Source organism: Heptranchias perlo, chromosome 13 (assembly GCF_035084215.1).
Source record: "Heptranchias perlo isolate sHepPer1 chromosome 13, sHepPer1.hap1, whole genome shotgun sequence".
NCBI classification, from domain to species: domain Eukaryota; kingdom Metazoa; phylum Chordata; class Chondrichthyes; order Hexanchiformes; family Hexanchidae; genus Heptranchias; species Heptranchias perlo.
In genome coordinates, this window is record NC_090337.1 from 71625393 (window position 1) to 71651973 (window position 26581).

General features: G+C 43.4%; 1 protein-coding gene across 5 annotated transcripts in view; it reads left to right on the forward strand.

Annotated features, from left to right (window-relative positions):
- The window catches only part of ryk (receptor like tyrosine kinase), a 357734-nt gene that overhangs the window by 113813 nt on the left and 217340 nt on the right, over positions 1-26581 (forward strand). For 3 of the 5 annotated variants that reach the window (XM_067995688.1, XM_067995686.1, XM_067995689.1), the window contains one exon: positions 16345-16466. The exons of the other annotated variants lie outside the window; for them this stretch is intronic. In XM_067995688.1, coding sequence (XP_067851789.1) covers positions 16345-16466 — 122 coding nt within the window. The remainder of the gene's footprint in view (positions 1-16344; positions 16467-26581) is intronic. 5 annotated transcript variants of the gene reach the window in all.

Here is a 26581-nt window from a genome sequence, read left to right on the forward strand (position 1 = left end):
TGGGAGCTGTTGGTCCCTGTTACAAACTCACTTTACAGCAACAGTGAGCACAGGGTTGATGGGCTTGTAGGACTTGATGCCAGCAATAGAGTTTTGGATGAGCAGAAGTTTATGTAGGATGGGAGGCCAGCCAGGAAAACAGTGGAATAGTCGAGTGTGGAGCTGACAAAGGACATGGATGAGCGTTTCAGCAGCAGACAAGCTGAGGCAGCGGTGGAGATGGATGAATGTTACGGTGGTGGAAGTAGGTGGCCTTTGTGATGGAAAGAATATGCGGTCAGAAGCTCAGCTCGGTTAAATAGGCTGCTGAGGTTGCAAAGAGTTTGGATCAACCTGAGGAAAATTCCTGAATTGGTGACTTAATAGTTTACGGTTGCATGGTGTAACTGAATAATAGTACTGATGAGGTGCTTAATGGTGGTTGGCTTTTATTAATGGTTAACAGCTAGTTTTACCCTGGAAACGAAAGCTTGAATTTTGTCAGCCTCATTCAATGTAGCTGTGACCACGGAACTCTGATTTTGGCCCAAAACATTGCAAGGGTAATTACAGGTTTAAATGACTCTGGATTTAATTCTTGCTGGGACCTGTGCTGTCTTCAATTCTACTATTATCAAGTGTGCTGTAATAATTCCATTCATCAGTGTTGGCCGTGTTCCTCATCGCAATGAAATGTTGCTTTGTTTTTTTTTCACTCAGGTGTTGAGGTTGGAATAGTTCACAATTCAGAAGTGATTAGTCTCAAATTACAAAACTTATTTTTGCCCAGTTCTTTTATTTGTTTGGAGGTCCCCAGATTTTTTTTTGCCCTTAATTTTTACACCTGATTTCTGGAGAATGACACCAATATGACTGTTGAATGACACAAAAATGACCTCCTTGTGATGGTGTTCAGCGCACGTGCTGTTTGCCTCCATTCTCTAAGACCCGACATTTGCCTTCAGCGGGCCTACAAACTGACGCTGTTCATTAGTGTGCTTGCACCATTTTGATGCCTGAACTAGTTTGGCTAATTTAGTTACATTGGAACTACAGTACAGAAACAGGCCATTAGGCCCAACTGGTCTATGCAGGTGTTTATGCTCCACACGAGCTTTCTCCCTCCCTACTTCATTTAACCCTATCAGGATATCCTTCTGTTCCTTTCTCCCTCATGTGCTCATCTAGCTTCCCCTTAAATGCATCGATGCAATTTGCCTCAACTATTCCTTGTGGTAGTGCGTTCCATATTCTTACCACTCTTTGGGTAAAGAAGTTTCTCCTGAATTCCCTATTGGATTCATTAGCGATTATTTTATATTTATGACCTCTAGTTTTGGACTTCCCACAAGTGGAAACATTTTCTCTGCATTTTCCTGATCAAACCCTTTCATAATCTTAAAGATCTCTATCAGGTCACTCCTTAGCCTTTTCTTTCTTAGAGAAAAGAACCTCAGCCTGTTAAACCTTTCCTGATAAGTATATCCTTTCAGTTCTGGTATCATCCTTGGGAATCTTTTTTGCACCCTCTGCAGTGTCTCTATATACGTTCTGTAATATGGAGACCAGAACTGTTCACAGTACTCCAAGTGTGGTCTAACCAAGGTTCTATACAAGTTTAACATAACCTCTCTGCTTTTTAATTCTCTCCCTCTAGAAATGAACCCCAGTGCTTGGTTTGCCTTTTTTTATGGCCTTATTAACCTGCGTCGCTACTTTTAGTGATTAGTGTATCTGTACCCTGAGGTCCCTTTGCTCCTCTACCCCATTTAGACTTATTATCCAATGAGCATGTGGTCTCCTTATTCTTCCTACCAAAATGCACCATCTCACACTTATCTATATTGAAATTCATTTGCCAATTACATGCCCATTCTGCAATTATTAATGTCCTCTTGCATTTTGACGTGTTCTTACTTTGTATTAACTATACCCCCAATTTCGTGTCATCTGCAAATTTTGAAATTGTACTTCCGATTCCCGAATCAAAATCATTAATGCAAATGGTGAACAACAGTGATCCCAGCACCGATCCCTATGGAATACCACTCCCCACCTTTTGCCAGTCTGAGTAGCTACCCTTAACCCCTACTCTGTTTTCTGTTTTGTAGTCAACTTGCTACCCATTCTGCTACCTGTCCCCTGACTCCACATGCTCTGACCTTAGTCATGAGTCTACAATGCAGTACCTTATTGAAGGCCTTTTGAAAATCCAAATAAATTACATCTACTACATTACCCTTATCTACTCTTTCAATTACTTCAAAGAATTTAACAAGGTTGGTCAAGCATGACTTTCCCTTCTGACTATTCTTTAGTATATTTTCTTTCTCCAGATGTTTTTCTGTTACATCTAAGGGAATCAAAGGATATGGGGATCGGGCAGGAAAGTGGAATTGAAGTCGAAGATCAACCATGATCTTATTGAATGGCGGAGCAGGCTCGAGGGGCCATATGGCCTACTCCTCCTATTTCTTATGTTCTTATGCTTACATCTTGTGTCCAGTTCTGGGCACTGCACTTCAGGAAGGACGTGAAGGCCTTAGAGAGGGTGCAGAAGAGATTTACTAGAATAGTTCCAGGGATGAGGGACTTCAGTTACATGGATAGACTGGAGAAGCTGGGTTGTTCTCCTTAGAGCAGAGAAGGTTGAGAGGAGATTTGATAGAGGTATTCAAAATCATGAAGGGAGAAGACAGAGAGAATCTGTTCCCATTGGCAGAAGGGTTGAGAACCAGAGGACATAGGTGATTGGCAAAAGAACCAAAGGTGACATGAGGAAAAACTGGAATGCACTGCCCGAGGGGATGATGGAAGCAGATTCAATCGTGGCTTTCAAAAGGGAATTGGATAAGTACTTGAAGGGAAAAAAAATTGCAGGGCTATGGGGAAAGGGTGGGGGAGTGGGACAAGCTGCGTCCTTGTGAAGAGCCGGCATGGAATCGATGGGCCGAATGGCCTCTTATGCTGTAACCATTGTGATTTTCCTATGAAAAGAGGGTGGTCAAGAGCAAAGTGGGCCCCTTAAAAACTGAGCGATATTGTAATTGAAAACAAGGAAATGGTGGACCTGTTAAATAATTACTTTGTGTCAGTATTTACAGTCGAGGAAGTACGCCGGACACCCCAAGGAAACTAATTTTGAATCAGGGAATCAGACTCACCATAATTAACATAAGCAAGGTAACAGAAGTGAAAAAAGTAAGGACACTAATGAGTGACAAATCCCAAGGACCAGATGGTTTCTATCCCAGGATTTTAAAGGAAGTAGGTTGGAACATGGCAGATGCCCTAACTATAATCATCTAAAGTTCTCTTGATTCAAGAACCCTTCCTTTAGATTGAAAAGTTGCACATGTCACTCTGCTATTTAAGAAAGGTGTGAGAAGGAAATCAGGGAATTATAGACTCTAGTTAGCCCAACATCTGTTGTTGGGAAATTACTAGAGTCGATAATTAAGGATTTTCAGCTGATCAGCGAGAGCCAGCATGGATTTGCAAAGGGTAGGTCATGCCTGATGAACCTGATTGAATTTTTTTTTTGAAGAGGTGACTAAAGTAGTGGTCAGGGGAATGTCTATTGATGCTGTTTATACGGATTTCCAGAAGGCATTCAATAAAGTTCCTCTTAAGAGACTATTAGCTAAAGTTGAAGCTCAAGGAATTGAGGGCAAATTATTGGCCTGGTTAGGAAATTGGCTGAGCGGCATAAGAAATAGGAGCTGGAGTAGGTCATACGGCCCCTCGAGCCTGCTCTGCCATTCAATCAGATCGTGGCTGATCTTTGACCTCAAATCTAATTTCCCGCCTGATCCCCATACCCCTTGATTCCCCAAGAGAACAAAAATCTATCCATAGAACCCATAGAAGAGATACAGCACAGAAGGGGGCCATTCGGCCCATAATGTCCGCGCTGGCTCGAAGAACAACCAGGTGCCCATTCTAATCCCACCTTCCAGCACCTGGTCCATAGCCCTGCAGCTTACAGCACTTTAGGTGCAGGTCCTGGTACTTTTTAAAAGAGTTGAGGGTCCCTGCTTCTACCACCAACTCGGGCAGCGAATTCCATTCACCCACCACCCTCTGGGTAAAAAAGTTTTTCCTCATGTCCCCTCTAATCCTTCTGCCAATCAGCTTAAATCTATGTCCCCTAGTTCTTGAACTCTTTGCAAGGGGAAACAGGTACTTCCTGTGTACTCTATCTGGGCCCCTCATCATTTTGTAGACCTCAATCAAGTTACCCCTCAGCCTCCTCTGCTTCAAGGAAAACAACCCCAGCCTATCCAATCCCTCCTCGTAGCTGCAATTTTCAAGCCCTGGCAACATTCTTGTAAATCTTCTCTGCACTCTCTCCAGAGCAATTACGTCCTTCCTGTAATGTGGTGACCAGAACTGCGCACAATACTCCAGCTGTGGCCTTACCAACGTTTTATACAGTTCCATCATTACATCCCTGCTTTTGTATTCTATACCTTGGCTAATAACATCCCTGCTTTTGTATTCTATACCTTGGCTAATAACGGAGAGCATTCCGTATGCCTTCTTCACAACCTTATCTACCTGTACTGCCACCTTCAGGGACCTGTGCACATGCACTCCAAGGTCTCTCACTTCCTCTACCCCTCTCAGTATATTCCAGTTTACTGCGTATTCCCTTTTACTGTTTGCCCTCCCTAAGTGCATTACCTCACACTTCTCCGGGTTGAACTCCATTTGCCACTTTTCCGCCCACTCCACCAACCCATTGATATCTTCTTGGAGTCTACAGCTATCCTCTTCACTATCAACTACATGGCCAATTTTTGTGTCGTCTGCAAATTTGCCAATCATGCCCCATACGTTCAAGTCCAAATCATTAATATATACCACAAACAGCAAGGGACCCAACACTGAGCCCTGTGGCACATCACTGGAAACGGATTTCCATTCGCAAAGACATCCATCGACTTTTACCCTTTGTTTCCTGTTACTGAGCCAATTTTGGATCCAATTCGCCACATTTCCCTGTATCCCATGGGCTTTTACCTTTCTGACCAGTCTGCCATGTGGGACCTTATCAGATGCCTCACTAAAATCCATATAGATAACATCCACTACACTACCCTCATCAATCCTCCTTGTCACTTCCTCAAAGAATTTAATCAGATTTGTAAGGCATGACCTTCCCTGAACAAATCCATGCTGACTATCCCTGATTAAACCATGCCTTTCCAAGTGACATGATGTGGAGATGCCGGTGATGGCCTGGGGTTGACAAATGTAAACAATCTTACAACACCAGGTTATAGTCCAACAATTTTATTTTAAAATCACAAGCTTTCGGAGATTATCTGAAATCACCTTCATCACCTGATGAAGGGGATAATCTCCGAAAGCTTGTGATTTTAAAATAAAATTGTTGGACTATAACCTGGTGTTGTAAGATTGTTTACATTTTCCAAGTGACAGTTTATCCTATCTCTCAGTATTGAGTCTAATAGTTTGCCCACCACTGAGGTAAGACTGACTGGCCTATAATTGCCCGGTCTTTCCCTCGTTCCCTTTTTAAACAATGGTACTACGTTTGCAGTCTTCCAGTCCTCCGGTACCTCCCCTGTATCCAGTGAGGATTGGAAAATGATCCTCAGAGCATCCGCTATTTCCTCCCTGGCTTCCTTCAATAGCCTAGGAAACAATCCATCTGGCCCTGGTGACTTATCAACTTTCAAGGATTCCAGTCCCTCTAGTACTTCCTCTCTCGTTATGTTTACCTGATTCAATATTTCACACCTCTCCTCTTTAATTACTACGTCCGGACCATCCCTTTCCTTTGTGAATACGGAGACAAAATAGTCATTTAAAACTCTACCCACACCCTCTGCTTCTGCATGCAAGTTACCCTTATCATCCCTGATCGGTCCACCTTTTCCTTTGCTATCCTCTTGTTCTTAATGCATTGAGAAAACATCTTTGGGTTTTCTTTAATCTTACCAGCTAATATTTTTTCATGCCCTCTCTTTGCTTTCCTTATTTCCTTTTTTACGTCATCCCTGTACTTTCTATATTCCTCTCGGCTTTCTGCAGTATTTAGTTTTCTGTGACAGTCATAAGCTTTCTTTTTCTGCTTTATCTTCGAGACAACCAGGGGGCTCTAAATTTGGCAGTGCCACCCTTTTTCTTTGAGGGGACGTGTCTGCATTGTACCCGTAGAATTTAACTTTTTAGTGCCTCCCACTGGCTTGCCACTGATTTCTCCTCAAGTAGTTGTGTCCAGTCCACTTCTGCCAAATCACCTCTTAGTTCTGTAAAATTTTCCTTCCCCCAATTTAAAACGTTTGCTCCTGATTTAACTCTGTCCTTTTCCATAATAATGCTAAAACTAACTGAATTGTGGTCACTATTCCCAATATGGTCACCCACTGTCACTTCATCCACTTGCCCATCTTCATTTCCCAGGACTAAATCTAGAATTGCATCCCCTCTTGTTGGGCTTGTCACGTACTGGCTAAAAAAGTTCTCCTGGACATCGATCAAGAATTTTGCGCCCTCTGTGTCCCTCACACTGTTTGAATCCCAGTTGATGTTAGCGTCGTTGAAGTCCCCTACTATTATTGCCCTCTTATTTTTGCACTCAGAAATTTGCCTACATATTTGTTCTTCTATCTCCCTTTCGCTATTCGGGGGTCTATAGTGCACTCCTAGTAGTGTGACTGCCCCTTTTTTATTTCTTAGCTCAACCCATATGGCCTCGATTGATGATCCGTTTAGCATATCATCCCTTCTCACAACTGTAATTGATTCTTTAACCAATAATGCTACCCCCCTCTTTTATCACCCACTCTATCCTGCCTGAAAACTCTATATCCAGGGATATTGAGCTGCCAATTATCCCCCTCTTTAAGCCAGGTTTCCATTTTAGCAATGATATCATGCTGCCGTGAGTTTATCTGTGCCCTTAGCTCATCTGCTTTGTTTGTAATACTCCTTGCATTGAAGTATATACCGTTTAACCCTGTTAAATTCCTGTGCTGAACACTATTTAACCTTTGCTTCTTTTGCCTTTCTGAGTCGTTAACTACCTCACTAACTGCTTTTCTGCTTCCCGTTTCCTGGTCTGAATTTGTCCTATCTGTACCTGCCCTTTGGTTCCCATCCCCCTGCCACACTAGTTTAAACCCTCCCCAACAGAACTAGCAAATGCCCCCGCGAGGATATTGGTCCCGGTTCTGCTTGGGTGTAACCCGTCCAGCTTGTACAGGTCCCGCCTTTCCCAGAATCGGTCCCAGTGCCCCAGGAATTTAACCCCCCCCTCCGACACCATCTCTTAAGCCACGCATTCATCTGGTCTAATCTCCTATTTCTGCTCTTGCTAGCACGTGGCACTGGGAGTAATCCTGAGATTACTACCTTAGAGGTCCTGCTTTTTAATTATTAAATATATTCAATGACTCAGCATCCACAGCCCTCTGGGGTGGAGAATTCCAAAGATTCACAACCTCTGAGTGAAGAAATTCCACCTCATCTCAGTCTTGAACCGCGGTCCCCTTATCCTGCGACTACGCCCCCTCGTTCTAGACACTCTCGCCAGGGGAAACAATCTGTCAGCATCTACCCCGTCAAGCCCCCTCATAATCTTATATGTTTCAATGAGATCACCCCTCATTTTTCTAAACTCCATAGAGTATCGGCCCATTCTACTCAACCTCTCCTCATAGGACAACCCTTTCATCCCAGTAATTAATCTAGTGAACCCTCGTTGTACCGCCTCTAAGGCAAGTGTACCCTTCCTTACATAAGGAGGCCAAAACTAAATGCAGTATTCCAGGTGAGGTCTCACTAAAGCCCTGTACAACTGTAGTAAGATTTACTCTTGTACTCCAACCCCCTTGCAATAAAGGCCGACATGCCACTTGCTTTCCTAATTGCCTGCTGTACCTGCTTTCTGTACCACTTTTTGTATTTCTTGTACGAGGACACCCAAATCTCTCTGAACACCAACCATTAACAGTTTCTCACCATTTAAAAAATATTCTGTTTCTCTATTCTTCCTACCAAAATGAATAACCTTACATGTCCCCACATTATACTCCATCTGCCACCTTCTTGCCCATTCACTTAACCTGTCTCTATCCCTTTGCAGACTTTGTGTCCCCACACAGCTTACTTTCCCACCTAGCTTTGTATCATCAGCAAACTTGGATACATTACACTCAGTCCCTTCATCTAAGTCATTAACATAGATTGTAAATAGCTGAGGCCCAAGCACCAATCCTTGCGGCACCCCTCTAGTTACAGCCTGCCAACCTGAAAATCACCCGTTTATCCCTTCTCTCTGTTTTCTGTCTGTTAACCAATCATCTACCATGCTAATATATTGCCCCCAACCCCATGAGCCCTCACAGACACAGAGTAGGAATAATGGGCAGGTACTCAAATTGGCAGGATGTGACTCGTGGTGTCCCACAGGGATCTGTGGGATCTCAACTATTCACTGTATTTATTGACGACCTAGATGACCGGATAGAAAGCCTAAGTTTGCCGATGAGACAAAGATAGGCAGCTTGTAAGCAGTGTTGATGGAAGCATAAAATTACAGAGAGATATTAATAGATGAATGGGCAAAACTGGCAATTGGATTTCATTGTAGGCAAGTATGAGGTCATCTACTCTGGACCTAAAAGGGATAGATTAGCGTACTTTCTAAATGGTGAAAAGCTCGAAACAGTGGAGATCCAGAGACTTAGAGGGTCCATGTACATAGATCATTAAAATGCCATGGAGAGGTACAGAAAATAATCAAAAAGGCTAATGGAATGCTAGCCTTTATATCTAGAGGACTAGAATACAAGGGGGGTAGAAGTTATGTTACAGCTATACAAAGCCCTGGTTAGACCGCACCTGGAGCACTGTGTTCAGTTCTGGGCACCACACCTTAGGAAGGATATATTGGCCTTGGAGGGAATGCAGCGTAGACTTACTCGAATGATACCTGGATTCAAAGGGTTAAATTACGAGGAGAGATTACACAAACTAGGGTTGTATTTCCTGGAATTTAGAAGATTAAGGGGTGATTTGATCGAAATTTTCAAGATATTAAGGGGAACTGATAGGGTAGATAGAGAGAAACTATTTCCACTGGTTGGGGAGTTTAGGCCGAGGGGACATATCCTAAAAATTAGAGCCAGGACTTTCAGGAGTGAAGTTAGAAAACACGTCTACATGCGAGGGTAGGGAGAAGTTTGGAACTCTCTTCTGCAAACAGCAGTTGATGCTCGCTCAATTGTTAATTTTAAACCTGAGAGAGATTTTTGTTAACCAAACGTATTAAGGGACATGGCGCTAAAGCGGTATATGGAGTTAGGTCACAGATCATCCACAATCTCCTTGAATGGCAGAACAGGCTCGAGGGGCTAGATGGCCTACTCCTGTTCCCATGTTCCCTTTCTATCTTAAATGTTTTTATATCTTTTGATTTCTTCTTCAAATGTCATGCCCACCATGTTAGTCTCCCTAGTAAATACTGAGGCAAAGTAACTTCAATATTTCTGCCATTTCGCTGTCATTACCTGCTTCTTAATCCAGCAGCACTGAATACATATGAGTTTATTTTGTGCATCCCTTAGTGGCCCAATCCCTATTCTGAAGAGGAGATGGTAATGTGATAGCAGATTGAAAGATCTATAAAATGTTGGGTCTGTGCTGCCATTGGCTCTAAGGTCAGATGTTAACATTTGGGAGCACTGCCAACAGCAGGATCACTGTCTGTTGACAGTCAAAGACATTCCATCACAGTACCGGGCCTTTACACTGTGGTTTAAATACTTGAGAACATTGGAAACCATATATATTCAGAAAGGATACTCCACAGATGAATTATATAAGCTATACTAGTTTTACAACAATTTTTTTCCAAAGTCCCTGGAAGTCCCATGGACTGAAACATTAAATATAATTGACCAAAAATGATTTGTTGTTGTCGATTGGTTGAGCTCAATGATCGATCGTCATCTCTATGGTGGGGTTCAAAGGAGACTATTAGCCGCTACAACCACAAAGTGTAAATCAACATAGTCTGCAATGATGTCAGCCTCTAACTTCAACTGAAACATCCTCAGCATCCATACAGTCATACAATCTTATAGCACAGAAGGAGGCCATTCAGCGTATTGTGCCTGTGATGGTTCTTTAAAAGAAATTAGTACCACTCCCCCTGCTCTTTCCTCATAGCCTGGCAATTTTTTTCTTTTCAAGTATTTATCCAAATCACTTTTGAAAGTTATTATTGAATCTGCTTCCATCACCCTTTCAGGCAATGCATTCCAGATCAAAACAACTTGCTGCGTATAAAACATTTCTCCTCATTTCCCCTCCAGTTCTTTTGCCAATTATCTTAAATCTGTGTCCTCTGGTTACCGACCCTCCTGCCAGTGGGAATAGTTTCTCCCTATCTACTTTATTAAAATCCTTCATAATTTTGAATACCTCTATTAAATCTTCCCTTAACCTTCTCTGCTCTAAGGAGAACAATCCCAGATTTTCCAGCCTCTCCACTTAACTGAAGTCCCTCATCCCTGGTACCATTCTCGTAAATCTCCTCTGCACTTTCTCCAAGGCCTTGACATCCTTCCTAAAGTGTGGTGCCCAGAATTGGACATAATTCTATGAGGCCTAACCAGTGTTTTTATAAAGGTTTAGCATAACTTCCTTGCTTTTGTACTTTATGCCTCTATTAATAAAGCCAAAGATCCCGTATGCTCTTTAACAGCTTTATCAACTTGTTCTGACACCTTTAAAGATTTGCATCCGTACACACCCAGGTGTCTCTGTTCCTGCACCCCCTTTAAAATTGGACCATTTAGTTTATATTGCCTCTCCTCATTCTTCCTCCCAAAATGCATCACTTCACATCTCACCAGTCTATCTATGTCCTCCTGAAGTCTGCCACATTACTCCTCATTGCTTACTACACTTTTGAGTTTCGTGTCATTCTGCAAACTTTGAAATTATATCCTGTACACCCAAGTCCAGGTCATTAACATATATCAAAAAGAGCAATGACCCTTATACCGACACCTGTGAAACACCACGATGCTTCCCTCCAGTCTGGAAAATAACCGTTCACCACTACACTCTGCTTTTTGTCTTTTAACCAATTTTGTATCCATGCCCCTTTAATCCCATTGGCTTCGGCTAGCAAGTCTATTATATGGCACTTTATCAAACACCTTTTGAAAGTTCATATACACCGCATCTGCATTACCTTCATCAACCATTTCAGTCATTTCATCAAAGAACTCAATCACGTTTGTCAGACACGATTTGTCTTTAACAAATCTGTGTTGGCTGTCATTTATTAACCCATATTCTTCCAAGTGAAAACTAATTTTGTCCTGGATTATGGTTCCTCGAAGTTTGCCCCCACCACTGACCAACCTGTAGTTACTGGGTTTATCCTTTTTTTTGAACAGGAGTGTAACATTTGCAACTCTCCAGTCCTCTGGCGTCACTCCCATAGGAACATAGGATCAGGAGTAGGTCATTCAGCCGCTCAAGCCTACTCCACTGTTCAATTAGATTATGGCTGATCTGTGTCTTAGCTTCATTTACCTGCCTTGGTTCTATACCCTTTAATATCCTTACCTAACTAAAATCTTACTGATCTTGGTCTTGAAATTTTCAATTGACCTAGCCTCAACAGCTTTTTGGGGGAAGAAAATTTCAAAATCTCAATCTCCTTAGTATGAAGATATTTTCAGATCTCCTATGCATATCCAAGGAGGATTAACAGATTGTGGCCAGAGCCTCTTATTTCCACCGTTACTTCCCTCAGCAACCTAGGATGCATCCCATCTGGACCAGGTGACTTTTCTACTTTGAGCACTGCCAACCTTTTAAGTACCTCCTCTTTATTATTACACATTCCAGTTACTCTACCCCCTCTTCCTTTACTGAGATATTAGCAGCATCCTCTTTAGTGAAGATGCAAAGTACTTCAACCAGGCCCTCTTGCCTCCATGAGAAGATTTCCTTTTTGGTCCCTAATCAGTCCCACCCTTCTGTTGACTATTCTTTTATGCTTTATATGTTTATAAAAGACTTATGTTTCCTTTTATCTTACCCGCTAATCTTTTCTCATACACTCCTTTTTCAGTTCTCATCTGCACTTTCTGAATTCTATTTGATTCTCTACTGTATCGTTATCCTGGCATTTTCAATATCATTTTAATCTTAATTTCTGTAGTCAGCTACAAAGCTTGAGCTTTGGAGGCCCTTCATGGGAATGTGTTTAGTCTGTATCTGAACTGTCTCCTTGAAGGCCTCCCATTACTCATTTACTGTTTCACTTGCCAATCTTTGTTTCCAATCTACTTGGACCGGATCCCTTTTCAACTCATTGAAATGAAGCCTCTTTCAGTTGAGTATCTTCACTTTTGATTGTTCCTTGTCTCTTTTCAGATGTAACTGCCAGGAACTCTTTTGAACCCTGCTGCTGTGCCCCACACCTCAACTGGTCCTCAATCTGGACTCTGTTTCAGGGCTTGGGGCTTGGTCGTGGTGGAGGATCGCAGCCTTAGAGGGGAAAACCTTTTTGACCCCAACACTGACTTGGAGCAATCTGAATGCTTAAAATAGGCACTGCTGAGAGTATCTGTTGTATTTGATGCACATTTTCCTCAAATCCTTTCAACAAATCTCTGCCTAACTGGAACTCCAGCCTCGTTATGCAGGCCTTGTCCACAGGCCCTGTCTCTCCTCTCCCCTTCGCGCTCTCCCCTCCACCCCCCCGCCCCCCTCTACTCCGCCCCTCATCTCTTTGCAAAATTATAGAAGTTATATGCAGAATTCCTTTCCTTGCTTGTTGGGTGTGATTGTTGCTCTCATCGGCAGCTGTGGAGGAGAATGTAGCTAAAGCCTGAGGCTAGATTTTAAATGTCTCTAATATTAATGGTGTTGCTAATAAAAGATAGATAATGTTGTAGGAATGTGGATAAAAACGGTTTGCAATAACTTTGCAACCATGTAACAACAAAGAATATTTTTCATATGGCAATCTCTCAGTGCGTTGTTGCAGATTCCAACAGAGGGAGAGAGGAGATGTATGGAGAGAGTGGTGCACTTCAGCTGAGACGTTAAATCGAGGCCCTGTCTGCCTCTCGGGTGGATGTAAATGATCCCATGGCACTATTTGAATAAGAACAAGGGAGTTCCCTGGGTGTCGTGATCAATATTTATTCCTCAACTAACCACCAAAAATAGATTAGCTGGTCATCTATATCATTGCAATTAGATCGTGGGACCTTGCTGTGCACAAATTGTTACTCATGTTTACCTACATAACAACAGTAACTACACTTCAAAGAGCAATTCATTAGCTGTGAAGTGCTTGGGACGTCCTGATCATGTGAAAGGCACTATATAAATGCAAGTTCAATCTTTCTTTACAGTTCTTCCCTTCCCTCTTTATTCATTGCCACCCATTTCTCTTTTTCTTTCATTTCCCCTCTTCCCTGTCCCTTTCATTACCATCCATTTCTCTCTTCCCCCATCCCAAATCTTCCCTTCCTTGTCAGTGCCATGACTACGCAGACTTGACTCTTCTAATGCTCTCCTGGCTGGCCTCCCACCTTCCACCCTCAACTTGAGCTCATCCAAAACTCTGCCCATATCCTAACTCGCACCAAGTCCTGTTCACCCATCACCTCTGTGCTTGCTGACCTACATTGGCTCCCAGCCCGGCAACATCTCGATTTTAACATTCTCACCCTTGTGTTCAAATCCCTCCATGGCCTTACCCCTCCCTATCTCTGGAACCTCCTCTAGCCCTACAGCCCTCTGAGAACTCTGCATTCCTCCAATTCTGGACTCTTGCGCATCCCTGATTTTCATCGCTCCATCATTGGCGGCTGTGCCTTCAGCTGTCTAGGCCCTAAGCTCTGGAATTCCCTCCCTAAATCTCTCCACCTCTTCCTTTAATCTACTCCTTGAAATCTACCTCTTTGACCAAGCTTTTGGTCACCTGTCCTATCTCTTTATGTGGCTTGGTATCAAATTTTGACTGATATTGCTCTTGTGAGGTGCATTGGGACGTTTTTGCTATGTTAAAGGTGCTATATAAATGCAAGCTGTTGTTGAGTACTGCTTCTAATGGGAAAGATCCCAATCACTACATACTGTAGATGGGAACTCCTGTTCTTGTGAGAATTCCTGTCTGTGATGTACAATGGCTGGAATCACTTCCATTAGTGGCAGAACGGGGGTTGGATCTACCCTGGGGATAGGGAGGGGGACCTGGCCGATGCTGATTTTTATCGGCAAACGTGCTCAATACGCTGGCGTTTATCATGTATTTTTTCCCCCCATTCTTTTGGTTTGCAATATGTTCCTTCAGTAGAATCATCCAGTGTGCAAACCTTTTGTTCTGTTTTCAATGATGGCTTAGTATTGTAGTTGTGTTTAGCTGTTGCTGTAACTGGAGTTGTAGAAAAAAGGTGTTGAGTGCATATTATGTGGCCAAGGATTTCTGAAAGTTTTTGTAGATGGCTAATAATTCTGTGGTGGCCAGACACAGTACATGTCAGGAACGTTGATGTGGTTCTGCTGGTTGTCATTAAATGTTCTGTTTATTTTTTGCGCATTCCAGTACAGTTCCCACCACTTAAAACGTCCATGTTTAAAACCGGTAGTCGCTTATGTCGGCCAAAATGAGATAGCTATTAGCCATTTGGACCTACTCCGTTAATGGTAGGGCGTTGGGGAGAGTTATCGAACAAAGAGATCTAGGAGTACAGATTCATAGCTCCTTGAAAGTGGAGTCACAGGTGGATAGGGTGGTGAAGAAGGCATTCAGCATGCTTGGTTTCATTGGTCAGAACATTGAATGCAGGAGTTGGGATGTCTTGTTGAAGTTGTACAGGGCATTGGTGAGGCCACACTTGGAGTACTGTGTACAGTTCTGGTCACCCTATTATAGAAAGGATATTATTAAACTAGAAAGAGTGCAGAAAAGATTTACTAGGATGCTACCGGGACTTGATGGTTTGACTTACAGGGAGAGGTTAGACAGACTGGGACTTTATTCCCTGGAGAGTAGGAGGTTTAGGGGTGATCTTATAGAAGTCTATAAAATAATGAGGGGCATAGATAAGGTCGATAGTCAAAATCTTTTCCCAAAGGTAGGGGAGTCTATAACGAGGGGGCACAGATTTAAGGTGAGAGGGGAGAGATACAAAAGGATCCAGAGGGGCAATTTTTTCACTCAAAGGGTGGTGAGTGTCTGGAACGAGCTGCCAGAGGCAGTAGTAGAGGCGGGTACAATTTTGTCTTTTAAAAAGCATTTGGACAGTTACATGGGGAAGATGGGTATCGAGGGATATGGGCCAAGTGCAGGCAATTGGGACTAGCTTAGTGGTATAAACTGGGCGACATGGACATGTTGGGCCGAAGGGCCTGTTTCCATGTTGTAACTTCTATGATTCTATGATTTGCATTAACACCAATTTTAAAGTTGCCAGTTATAGTGTACTAAGTGCTCTGTTTATTTTGGGCAGAAACGGCTATGCTTACTCACCTGTGATATTTTGAAAGTGAAGTACACGTGAAAAACTGATGCACGTTTTTTAAAATATATTTATATTGAAAAAAAACACTTCATGCACAATAAACCCAGCAGCCAAAATTTAGAACCCTAATGACGTGTTTGGGTTTTTAAATGGTTGTTCTGTTCCCTGCTCCTCCAGTTTCCTGATGACAGCGGCCAGGGTGAAGTTGGCGCTGCAGAGCTCAGGGTCCTCGGTCAGGTCTAGGGTCCAGCAGTAAGGGTGCTCAGGGAGCTGTGGATGCTGATGAGTGACGACAACATTCTTATAGCTCTGCCATACTATGGTTAGCGGGCTCTATTCTCTGCCAACAGCACCCAGCCATGCCCAGAAGTAACCAATAGCTGCCAACTATACTGGAATGGTGCTGGTGGGACCGTGGGTCCGCTGTAGGTGAGTGAAGGAGAGAAGTGGGGTTGGGCTGACTCACTGGTGTTGGGTGTCAGTACAGGTTGTCGGCACTGGGTCACAAACACAATCCACAGACTGTGTATGTGTTACACCGGCCATTGCATGTAACGTGCAAATTGCGTTTGCACTAATCTTGGAATCCACGTAATTTTTTTGATGGAACGTTACTTTTGTGTATATATAAGGTGTTAGTAGGTAAAGTGCCAGTAGTCACTTTTGTATTGTGATACTTGCAGTTTGTCATGGTACTTTTTACCATATTAAAGGTGCTTATTAAATGTAAGCTGCTGATGTTTGTGACAAATACTTCAAAAATAACGTGTAATTTGAAGCACCTTGCATGTGGATTACACATAATACTCATTTTTTCTCTCAACAGGTCTTGATGCTGAGTTGTATTATGTACGGAATGATGTTGTCAGTTACTTCGCACTCCCTTTCAAATTACTTGTACCAGGGGAGACCAACAGCCTTCACTTTACTTGGCATGCTAAATCCAAGGTAAGTTTGGTTCAGGGCACATACCAATGGGAATACACATTCTGCAATCTAAACACATGCCTGCTAGTTACTAACAGTGTTAGCACTGGGATGGTAGGAAGCAATTTCTATCCACATTCATTGCATGGTCAATTCAGAACAGTACGTAAGGACATAAGAAGTAGGAGAAGGAGTAGGCTATCGTGCCCCTCAAAGCTGCCCTGCCATTCAATAAAATCATGGCTGATCTTCTACCTCAACTCCACTTTCCCGCCCAATCCCCATATCCCTCGATTCCCTTAGTGTCCAAAAATCTAAGTATCTCAGCCTTTAATGTACTCAACGACTGAACGTCCACAGCCCTCTGGGGTAGAGAATTCCAAAGAGTCACAACTCTGAGTGAAGAAATTTTTCCTCTTCTCGGTCCTAAATGGCCGACCCCTCATCTTGAGACTATGACCCGTAGTTCTAGACACACTAGCTGGGGAAACAGTCTCTCAACATCTACCTTGCCAAGCCCTCTTTTTAAAAAAAAATTTATACGTTTCATTGAAATCACCTCATTCTTCTAAACTCCAGAGAGTATAGGCCCATTCTACTCGATCTCTGCTCATAGGACAACCCTCTCATCCCAGGAATCAATCTAGTGAACCTTCGTTGCACCACCTCTAATGCAGGTATATCCTTCCTTAGGTAAGGAGACCAAAACTCTATACAGTACTCCAGGTGTGGTCTCACTGGAGCCCTACATAATTGCAGCAAGACCTCTTTACTCTTATACTCCAACCCCCTTGCAATAAAGGCTAACAGAGCAATTGCCTTCCTAATTGCTTGCTGTACCTGCATGTTAACTTTCTGTGATTCGTGTACAAGGACACCCAAATCCCCCTGACTACCCACATTTCATAGTCTCTCACCTTTTAAAAATATATTCTGCTTTTCTATTCTTTCTACCAAAGTGAATAACCTCTCATTCCCCCACATTATACTCCATCTGCCACATTCTCAACCACTCACTTAACCTGTTGATATCCCTTTGCAGCCTATTTGTGTCGTCCTCACAGATTGCTTTCCCGCCTAGCTTTGTATCGTCAGCAAACCTGGATATGTTACACTTGGTCCCCTCACTTAAGACATTGAAATATATCGTAAACAACTGAGGCCCAAGCACTGATCCTTGCGGCACCTCACTAGTTACAACCTGCCAACCCAAAATGACCTGTTTATTCCTACTCTGTTTTCTGTCCGTTAACCAATCCTCAGTCCACACTAATATATTACCCCCATTCCCATGAGCCATAATCTTACAGTAGCTGTCACAGGCGTAGTAAAATTGGAGAAGAGAAAAATCAGCATAGGCCATCCTTATGCACCCCTAATGACCAATTACAGGGCAGTAGTTGTATATGTTTGGAGTGTATAGCTTGACTGTCCACTTGGTTAAAGACGATCCAGGAAAAAATAAAACTTTCAAAATAAAAGCATAATTGAAATTGATACTGACCACAGAATCTTTCAATCAGCACCCATATCATCTCCATAAGATTAAACATAAGTTGTTAACTGAGGGGCCTTCCCTCAGATTTCTTGAAGGACTGCTCCAAAATGTATTCTCAGTTAGTAAGTCTATAAAAAGGTGTGACATGCTATGGATGGGATGTGATTACCAGTAGTCTTTCTTGCATAGAGGTCCCACATTAGTATAAACAGCTTGCATTTCTCGACTGCTGTTCATGCAGGAAGATGTCTTGAAATGCTTTACATTAAAGAAAAGAAACTGAGCCAAGCAGCGAGAAACCAAAAAACTTTAAAGTGAGAGGCCAAATATATGGTCAGAGACAAAGATTTTGCAGTTTTGGAAAAAGCGGAGCGTTGGCAAGGGGCAGAAGCAGGGGGGAGAAAACTAGGTAGAGGGTTCCAGCAATCCTTGTCAACATGAGTTAAGTGGATAAAGCAGCACATGCACAGAGACAAAAGATGAGGCAGATGTCTAGTTGAGCTGGTTTTTCATTATTTGAGGGCTGAACAAGCAGCAGTGAATGGAGGAACAGAGAGTGCAGGGGATGAGAACTATCTTGGTGTTAAATAAAACCAAGGTTACATGCAGAGACACAAGGTTGGAGGAGATTGCTTGTGCAGGGATTTGAAAGCAGGAATGAGAATTTTGAACTCAACTCACTGGGCAAAGTGAGCCAATAGAACTTGGAGTGGAACAGGTTGATGGCGGTATGGGACTTTGCGCAGTGAGGACATAATCTGTGGTTTGAATGCGCTGTAAATTATGGAGGATTGAGACAGGAAATCTTGCTGAGACAGCCCTGGTGAAAGCCTGGGCTATGGTTTTAAAGGCAGTGGAGGAAAAGTAGCTGGGCATTGTTGCAGAAGTGGAAGAAAATGGTCTTGATAACAAAGTGGATACGAGGGAGAAAGTTGAGCTTGGTGTCGAGCGGTACAAGTTAATGGATTCCAGGCAGAGGCAAGTAGATGCTGGTTGGAACTGAAGAAAATGGTTTCAGTTTTGCTGACATTGCACTGGAGGAACTTTTGCTTTGTTAATGTCAGGCAGTTGGAAAGTGTGGCAATAGCCTTTGGATCATTGCAGGAGGGAGAAAGGTGGAGCTAAGTGCTGTTTTTTTCTTCAAATTTCTCTGCCTTTTTGGTCCTGTATTTTGTCTCTTCCAGGAGATCACATGGCTGCTGGGGGTAGGAAGTGTCTAGTCATGACGCTTGACTGACCAGCTGGTCATTTCCTGCCTGTCATTTTCACGTGTCGAAGCTGACCCCATGCTTAATGACATAACCAAGGGGTGGTATGTAAATCATGAAGTGGGGATCGAAGTTCCATCTCTGGGGTACTTATATGCAAAGGAGAAGTCATTGAAGATATAATAAAAACAGAAAATGCTGGAAACACTCAGCAGGTCAGGCAGAATCTGTGGAGAGAGAAACAGAGTTATAGCTTCAGGTCAATCAACTTTGGCGATGTAATACCTACTGTGCGACGGGTAAGCAAAACTAGGAGAAAAACTGCTCAAATCTATTATAAAGGATGTGATAACAGGACATGTAGAAAATAATAATCGGATTTGGCAGAGTCAACATGGATTTATGAAAGGGAAATCATGTTTGACAAACCTATTGGAGTTCTTTGAGGATGTAACTAGTAGAATAGATAAGGGGGAACCAGTGGATGTGGTGTACTTGGATTTTCAGAAGGCTTTCGATAAGGTCCCACACAGGAGGTTGGTGAACAAAGTTAGAGCATATGGAATTGGGGGTAATATACTGGCATGGATTGAGAATTGGTTAACAGACAGGAAACAGAGTAGGAATAAACGGGTCTTTTTCAGGTTGGCAGACTGTGACTAGTGGGGTACCGCAGGGATCAGTGCTTGGGCCCCAGCTATTCACAATCTATATCAGTGATTTGGACGAGGGGACCAAATGTAATATTTCCAAGTTTGCTGATGACACAAAACTAGGTGGGAATGTGAGTTGTGAGGCGGTTGCGAAGAGGTTTCAAGGGGATATGGACAGGCTAAGTGAGTGGGCAAGAACGTGGCAGATGGAATATAATGTAGAAAAATGTGAAGTTATCCACTTTGGTAGGAAAAACAGAAATGCAGAGTATTTTCTAAATGGTGATAGATTGGGAAATGTTGATGTTCAAAGGGACCTGGGTGTCCTTGTACACCAGTCACTGAAAGTAAACATGCAGGTGCAGCAATCAATTAGGAAGGCAAATGGTATGTTGGCCTTCATTGCAAGAGGATTTGAGTACAGGAGCAAGGATGTCTTACTGCAGTTATACAGGGCCTTGGTGAGACCACACCTGAAGTATTGTGTGCAGTTTCACTCTCCTTACCTAAGAAAGGATATACTTGCCATTGAGGGAGTGCAGTGAAGGTTCACCAGACTGATTCCTGGGATGGCAGGACTGTTGTATGAGGAGAGATTGGGTCGACTCGGCCAGTATTCACTCAAGTTTAGAAGAATGAGAGGGGATCTCATTGAAACATATAAAATTCTGACAGGGCTACACAGACTGGATGCAGGGAGGATGTTTCCCCTGGCTGGGAAGTCTAGAACCAGGGGTCACAGTCTCAGAATAAGGGGTAGGACATTTAGCACTGAGATTGGTTTTTCAATCCATGCCAGTATATTACCACCAACGGGATTGGTGGTAATATACTGGCATGGATTGAAAATTGGTTAACAGACAGGAAACAGAGAGTAGGAATAAATAGGTCTTTTTCAGGGTGGCAGGCGGTGACGGGTGGGATACTGCAGGGATCTGTGCTTCACAATATATATCAATGATTTGGATGAGGGAACCAAATGTAATATTTCCAAGTTTGCTGATGACACAAAACTAAGTGGGATCATGAGTTGTGAGGAGGATGCAAAGAGACTTCAAGGCGATTTAGACAAGTTGAGTGAGTGGGCAAATACATGGCACATGCAGTATAATGTGGATAAATGTGAAGTTATCCACTTCGGAAGGAAAAACAGAAAGGCAGATTTAAATGGTGATAGATTGGAAAATGTTGATTTACAGAGGGACATGGGTGACCTTGTACACCAGTCAATGAAAGCAAACGTGCAGGTGCAGCAAGCAGTTAGGAAGGCATATGGTATGTTGGCCTTCATTGCAAGAGGATTTGAGTATAGGAGCAAGGATGTCTTACTGCAGTTATACAGGGCCTTGGTGCGACCACCTGGAGTATTGTGTACAGTTTTGGTCTCCTTACCTAAGAGGATATACTTGCCATAGAGGGAATGCAGCAACGGTTCACCAGACTGATTTCTGGGATGGCAGGACTGTCGTATGAGGAGAGATTGGGTCGACTCGGCCTGTATTCACTCGAGTTTAGAAGAATGAGAGGGGATCTCATTCAAACGTATAAAATTCTGACAGGGCTGGACCGACTGGATGCAGGGAGGATGTTTCCCCTGGCTGGGGCTCCAGAACGAGGGGTCACAGTCTCAGAATATGGGGTAGGACATTTAGGACTGAGATGAGGAGAAATTTCTTCACTCAGAGGGTGGTGAACCTGAGGAATTCTTTAACATAGAAGTCTGTGGAGGCCAAGTCACTGAATATATTTAAGAAGGAGCTAGATAGATTTCTAGACACAGAAGGCATCAAGGGATATGGGGAGAGAGCGGGAATGTGGTACTGAGATAGAGGATCCGCCATGATCATATTGAATGGCGGAGCAGGCTCGAATGGTCTACTCCTGCTCCTATTTTCTATGTTTCTATGTTTCTATGTTGCTATTAAATGAGAAATTTCTTCACTCAGAGGGTGGTGAATCTTTGGAATTCTCTACCCCAGAGGGCTGTGGAGGCTCAGTCATTGAGTATTCAAAACAGAGATCGATAGATTTCTAGATATTAAAGGCCTCAAGGATATGGGGATGGTGCAGAAAAATGGCGCTGTGGTAGAAGATCAGCCATTATCTTGTTGAATGGCGGAGCAGGCTCGAGGGGCCGGATGGCCTACTCCTTCTATTTCTTAGTGTCACTATTATAAGATCATGAGATTGATTGTAGCGGAGGATGGGATGGTTAACGATGTTGAAGGTGGCGATGAAAGACAAGGATGTGAGGGTGAGCCACGGTCACAGTTGCGTAGAATGTCATTTGTGATTGAACAGTGCAATTTGTTGAGGTCGAAGATCAGCCACAATCTATTGAATGGCGGAGCAGGCTCGAGGGGCCGTATGGCCTACTCCTCCTTATGTTGTAATGGTATGCTTCAGAGTTGAGATGAGTGCACTGAGATGGAAGAAACTGCAGAGCATGGGATGTGTGAGGGCGTAGTTGGGTGCAGGGCCAGAAGTTGAGTGGCAGTGTGAGGAAGTAGTGGCACCCTCATCCTTGAGAAAGTAGTGGTACATATGGGCTGGCCTCCATTTTGGAAGAATTCCTCTCATTTTGAGGTAGAGTTGAGAATGGGGGATTTGGAGGAATGTCTCAGGAGGCTGGTTGTGGTGGTGGAGAGTTCAACGATGTTTCTGCCCTCCAGGATGATCTTTTTGATCAAGTGAAGAGAGCGACTGTACTGCCTGAGGTCCATCTAGATCTTGGAGTGGACAGCCAAGAAATTTCTCCTCATCTCAGTCCTAAATGGCCTACCCCTTATTCTGAGACTGTTCATTCAACAGTGTTTGAGGTTGCTGCCCGTGAGTTTGAGACTGTGGTTGCTGTACCAGTCGGATTGGCGGGGGGGATAAGAGATGTCTGGGATCTGGGGGGAAAACGAGCTTGTTAAATGTGGAGGCAGAGAAATTGTGGAGAGATCAATGTTATTGCATGTGGCAAGCCTGAGGAGGGGAGGGTTGAAATTGGAGGAGGTGGTTGAGAGTGGGGGTAATTTTTTGTAGGGGCAGATAGGTGCAGTGTTGGGGTTTGGGTCAGATAGCTTTGAAAATAGAGATGGGGAAGTGATTGGCGAGAACTCTGTCAACAATAGAGACCTCAGCATTCTTATGACTGCGGTGATGAGATTTATGGGTGGCCATGCATGGAGGGTGAAGTTGAAGGCGGCAGGCAGGCCAGGAAAGTCAGTGAAGGTGGAAGAGGGCGAATTCAGGTGGAGATTAATGTTATCTAGCCTTCTCATTCATTGCCCCCTTCAACATCGTTGACCATTCCACCACCCTCTATAGTCAATCTCCGTGTCACTATGAATTAGCAACCCAGAGGTTGTTAATTCAAATTCTACCATGCCAACTTATGAAATTGAGTTCAACAAATCTAGTCATTTGTGGGTAAGCAGCAGAAAATGACCATGAAAGCTGCTGGATTGCTGTAAAAACCCAACTGCCACTATATTCCAGACTGGGTAATCCAGCAGCTTTCATGGTCATTTGTGTGCTGCTTACCCACAACTGAGTTATGTGGTTGACTCTTAATGTTCTCAAGTGAAATATGTGGACAATCAGGCAACTAATGGGAGGTGGAGGTGTCTCCATGCACTTGTTTAGAGGCATGGCATTAAGAACCATAAGGAAAAGCTGTGGGGCCTGATTACATCCTGGCTGTGTGGAAGTGAAGATCTATGCATCAGAACAAGCCAGTTTCCTAGCCAAACCATCCCAATACAGCTATGACATTGTTATCTACCTGACAATGTGGAAGTCGCAACACCTACTCACCAATAACCTGCTCGCTGATGCTCAGTTTCAGTTCTGCCAGAACCACTCAGCTCCTTATCTCATCACAGTCTTGATCCAGATGTAGATTCAAGAGCTGAATGCCAGAGGAGAAGAAAGAACAGATATACTCAACATCAAGGCAGCATTCAACAGAGTATGCCACCAAACTCAATGGGGGTTAATGAGAAAATTCTCTAGTGGCTGGACACATTACAAGATGGTCATGGCTGTTGCAGGTGAGATTTTACTGCTGAAGTTGCTCAGGCTGGCTTCTTAGGCCCAACCATCTTCAGCTGCTTTGTTAATAACCTTCTCTGTGTTATAAGATCTGGAATGGGATTGTACACTGACAGTTCAACAGCGTTTCGCTGCGTTCACGACTTTTCCGATGATGAATTGGCCCATGTTGATATACAGCAGGATTTGGACAACATCAAGCTTGGAGGGACAAATGGCAGGCAACATTTGCGTCACAAGTACCAGGCAATGACCATCTCCAACAAGAGAAGACCCAACCACCGCTGTCGAGTCCCCACCATCAACATTCTGGGGTAACCGTTAACCAGAAGCTTAACTCGACCAGCCGTATCAGGTGTAGCTACAAGAGCAGTGCAGAGGCTGGGTACTCTGATGGGTGGCTCACCTCCTGATCCGTCATAGCCTTTTCACCCTCTACAAAGAGTGTGATGGAATACTCACCACGTGCCTGGATGGATGCAACCACAACAGCACTCGAAGCTCGACACCACCCAGGACAAATCAGTGCAGTTGATTGGCGCCCCTTCCACTGAACTCGCTATTCAACCCTACACCACTAGCACACTGGCTGCAGTATGCGTTATCTACAGGATGCATTGCAGCAACTCACTGTGCTTATTTTGACCACATCTCCCAGCCTCTGACCACTGCAGCTAAGAAGGGCAGGAGCAGTAGCGTCATGGGAACATCATCACCTCCGAGTTCCTGTTCAAGTCACACATCATCAAGATTGGACAAAGACTGCTGTTCCTTCATTGCCGTGAGTTCAAAAATCTAGAATTAACTACCTAGTAGCATTGAAAGAGCACCATCACCACAAGGGCTCTAGCAGTTCAAGGGGAAGGCCCACTGCCGCCATTTCAGGGCAACTAGAGATAGGCAATAAACGCACCCTTGCCAGCTTCAAAACCACATCCCAATGATTTTTAAATGAGTTGGTTGGTGGAGAGACTGAGTTCAGACAGGAGAAAGGGGATTTTGGTGAGGAAGGTGTCTGAAAGGACAGATTCACAAACAGTCCACGTCACCGCTATTTCCAGCTGTCACCCATCATTGGTAGGAATGGTGGTTGGGCAGATTCCCTCAGTGTCCTGATTAATGAATACTATCTGAGCAATAGCACTCGCTTTCTCAGTTACTTACACTTAGGATTTCAGTTTGATTCTGAGGAAAGTAATGTCAAAACTCTGAACTCATGGGGTTTCGGACAGCTTTACCTTCCAAGCAGCAGCTGGTTTGCTAGATCTTGTATGAACAAGAACTGCACTTTCAGTGAATCTGCCTTACCTTGTTTGGTGTGCAGACAGGACAGTACTAAAGCTTCATCCACAATTTTTGCCTGAAGTTGCATCTTCCTTAATTTGTCTTGAAATCATGGTAAAGAAGTTTCATCCACCACCTTAATGATCTGGTTGGTAAGGGCATCCTTAGCAGAAGTGATGCCGCAAGCTTTGACCTTGCTGGAGCATCTGGCACTCATGATCAATCAGTTGTGCTTGATTCAGGCTGTCTTTCGTAGGGGCTTGTTTCCAAACAACACTGCGAAATCTACTTGCCAACATACCAGATTTGCCATGTCCAGACAGGGTCCAGGACACCATTGCAACATTACCTATGCATCCTAGGCCTAATAGCTGCAACTATAATTCATGGGTACCATATAAATATTTATTCCTGAAGCCACGACAGCCAAACCTTCTCGCACCTAACTCTCTGGGCTACTGAAGGTTAAAATGCATCTTTAGCATGGGTATACATTTTTGTTACCACATTGTGGAACATATGGTTTTACAGCAAGGTAAGTTGTATTTTACTCAAACTGCCATAAATATAAAGTCATATCCAGCAAATTGTGGCGTACAATATCAGATTTGGGTTTTAAAGAATATGCTTCTGGTGTGAACCCTTACCTCTTCAAAGTGAAACCAGTTTGCCTTTTTAAGAAAGGTGGGGGCAAAATGAGCAATAAGGAGGGCCACTGATTTATGGTGGCCGAATAAATCAAATTTAATTTATGTTGTATGGGATCCCAGGATGTTTTCTGTTTGGGGATTGAATTGTGCAATTCACTTCGCTTCTTTCATGAAAGTAGAAAACCTGTTACATGAAACAGACTGTTTTCAATAATCAGGGCTACTTTTCTGTGGTGACTGAATACATCAAATTGTATTTTGCATACATAGGATTTTTACTACTGTTTGAGATCACATTCTGATTCTGTGCATTTTTCTGTGAAATTGAGGGTCTCTACACGTGAAGTGAGGACATCTTGCCACTTAGAAGGAATGATACCTGTACCTTTCCTGGGAGTGGATGCTTTAGGAACCCAGCTGGTGCCCAGGAGCTGGAAAATGTAAACTCATTTTTGGCAACTGATTAACCAAATGTTTTCGTGGGACCTCATTAACCAAACTCATTTGTGACAACTTGTTAACTGCATTTCATTGGAGGCCTACAGGGAGGGGGAGCACAGAATAGCCAGGTGGGAGGTTGGATCTGTAGTGAAAAAGTTTTTACAAACCACTGGAACATGCGCTGGAAATAAGTGGTAGCTGAATAGGTATCCAGTGCCTCAGAGGGTGATAAACACAAGCTGTGCTGTGCTGATGAAGACCAGCGTCTAAGGTGCAGCCTCTAGCTGATGACAGTAGGCCATGTTGGGGTGGAGAAGAGCTTACTGAAACACTTTGATGCTTTGTGGAGCCAGCCTCCTTC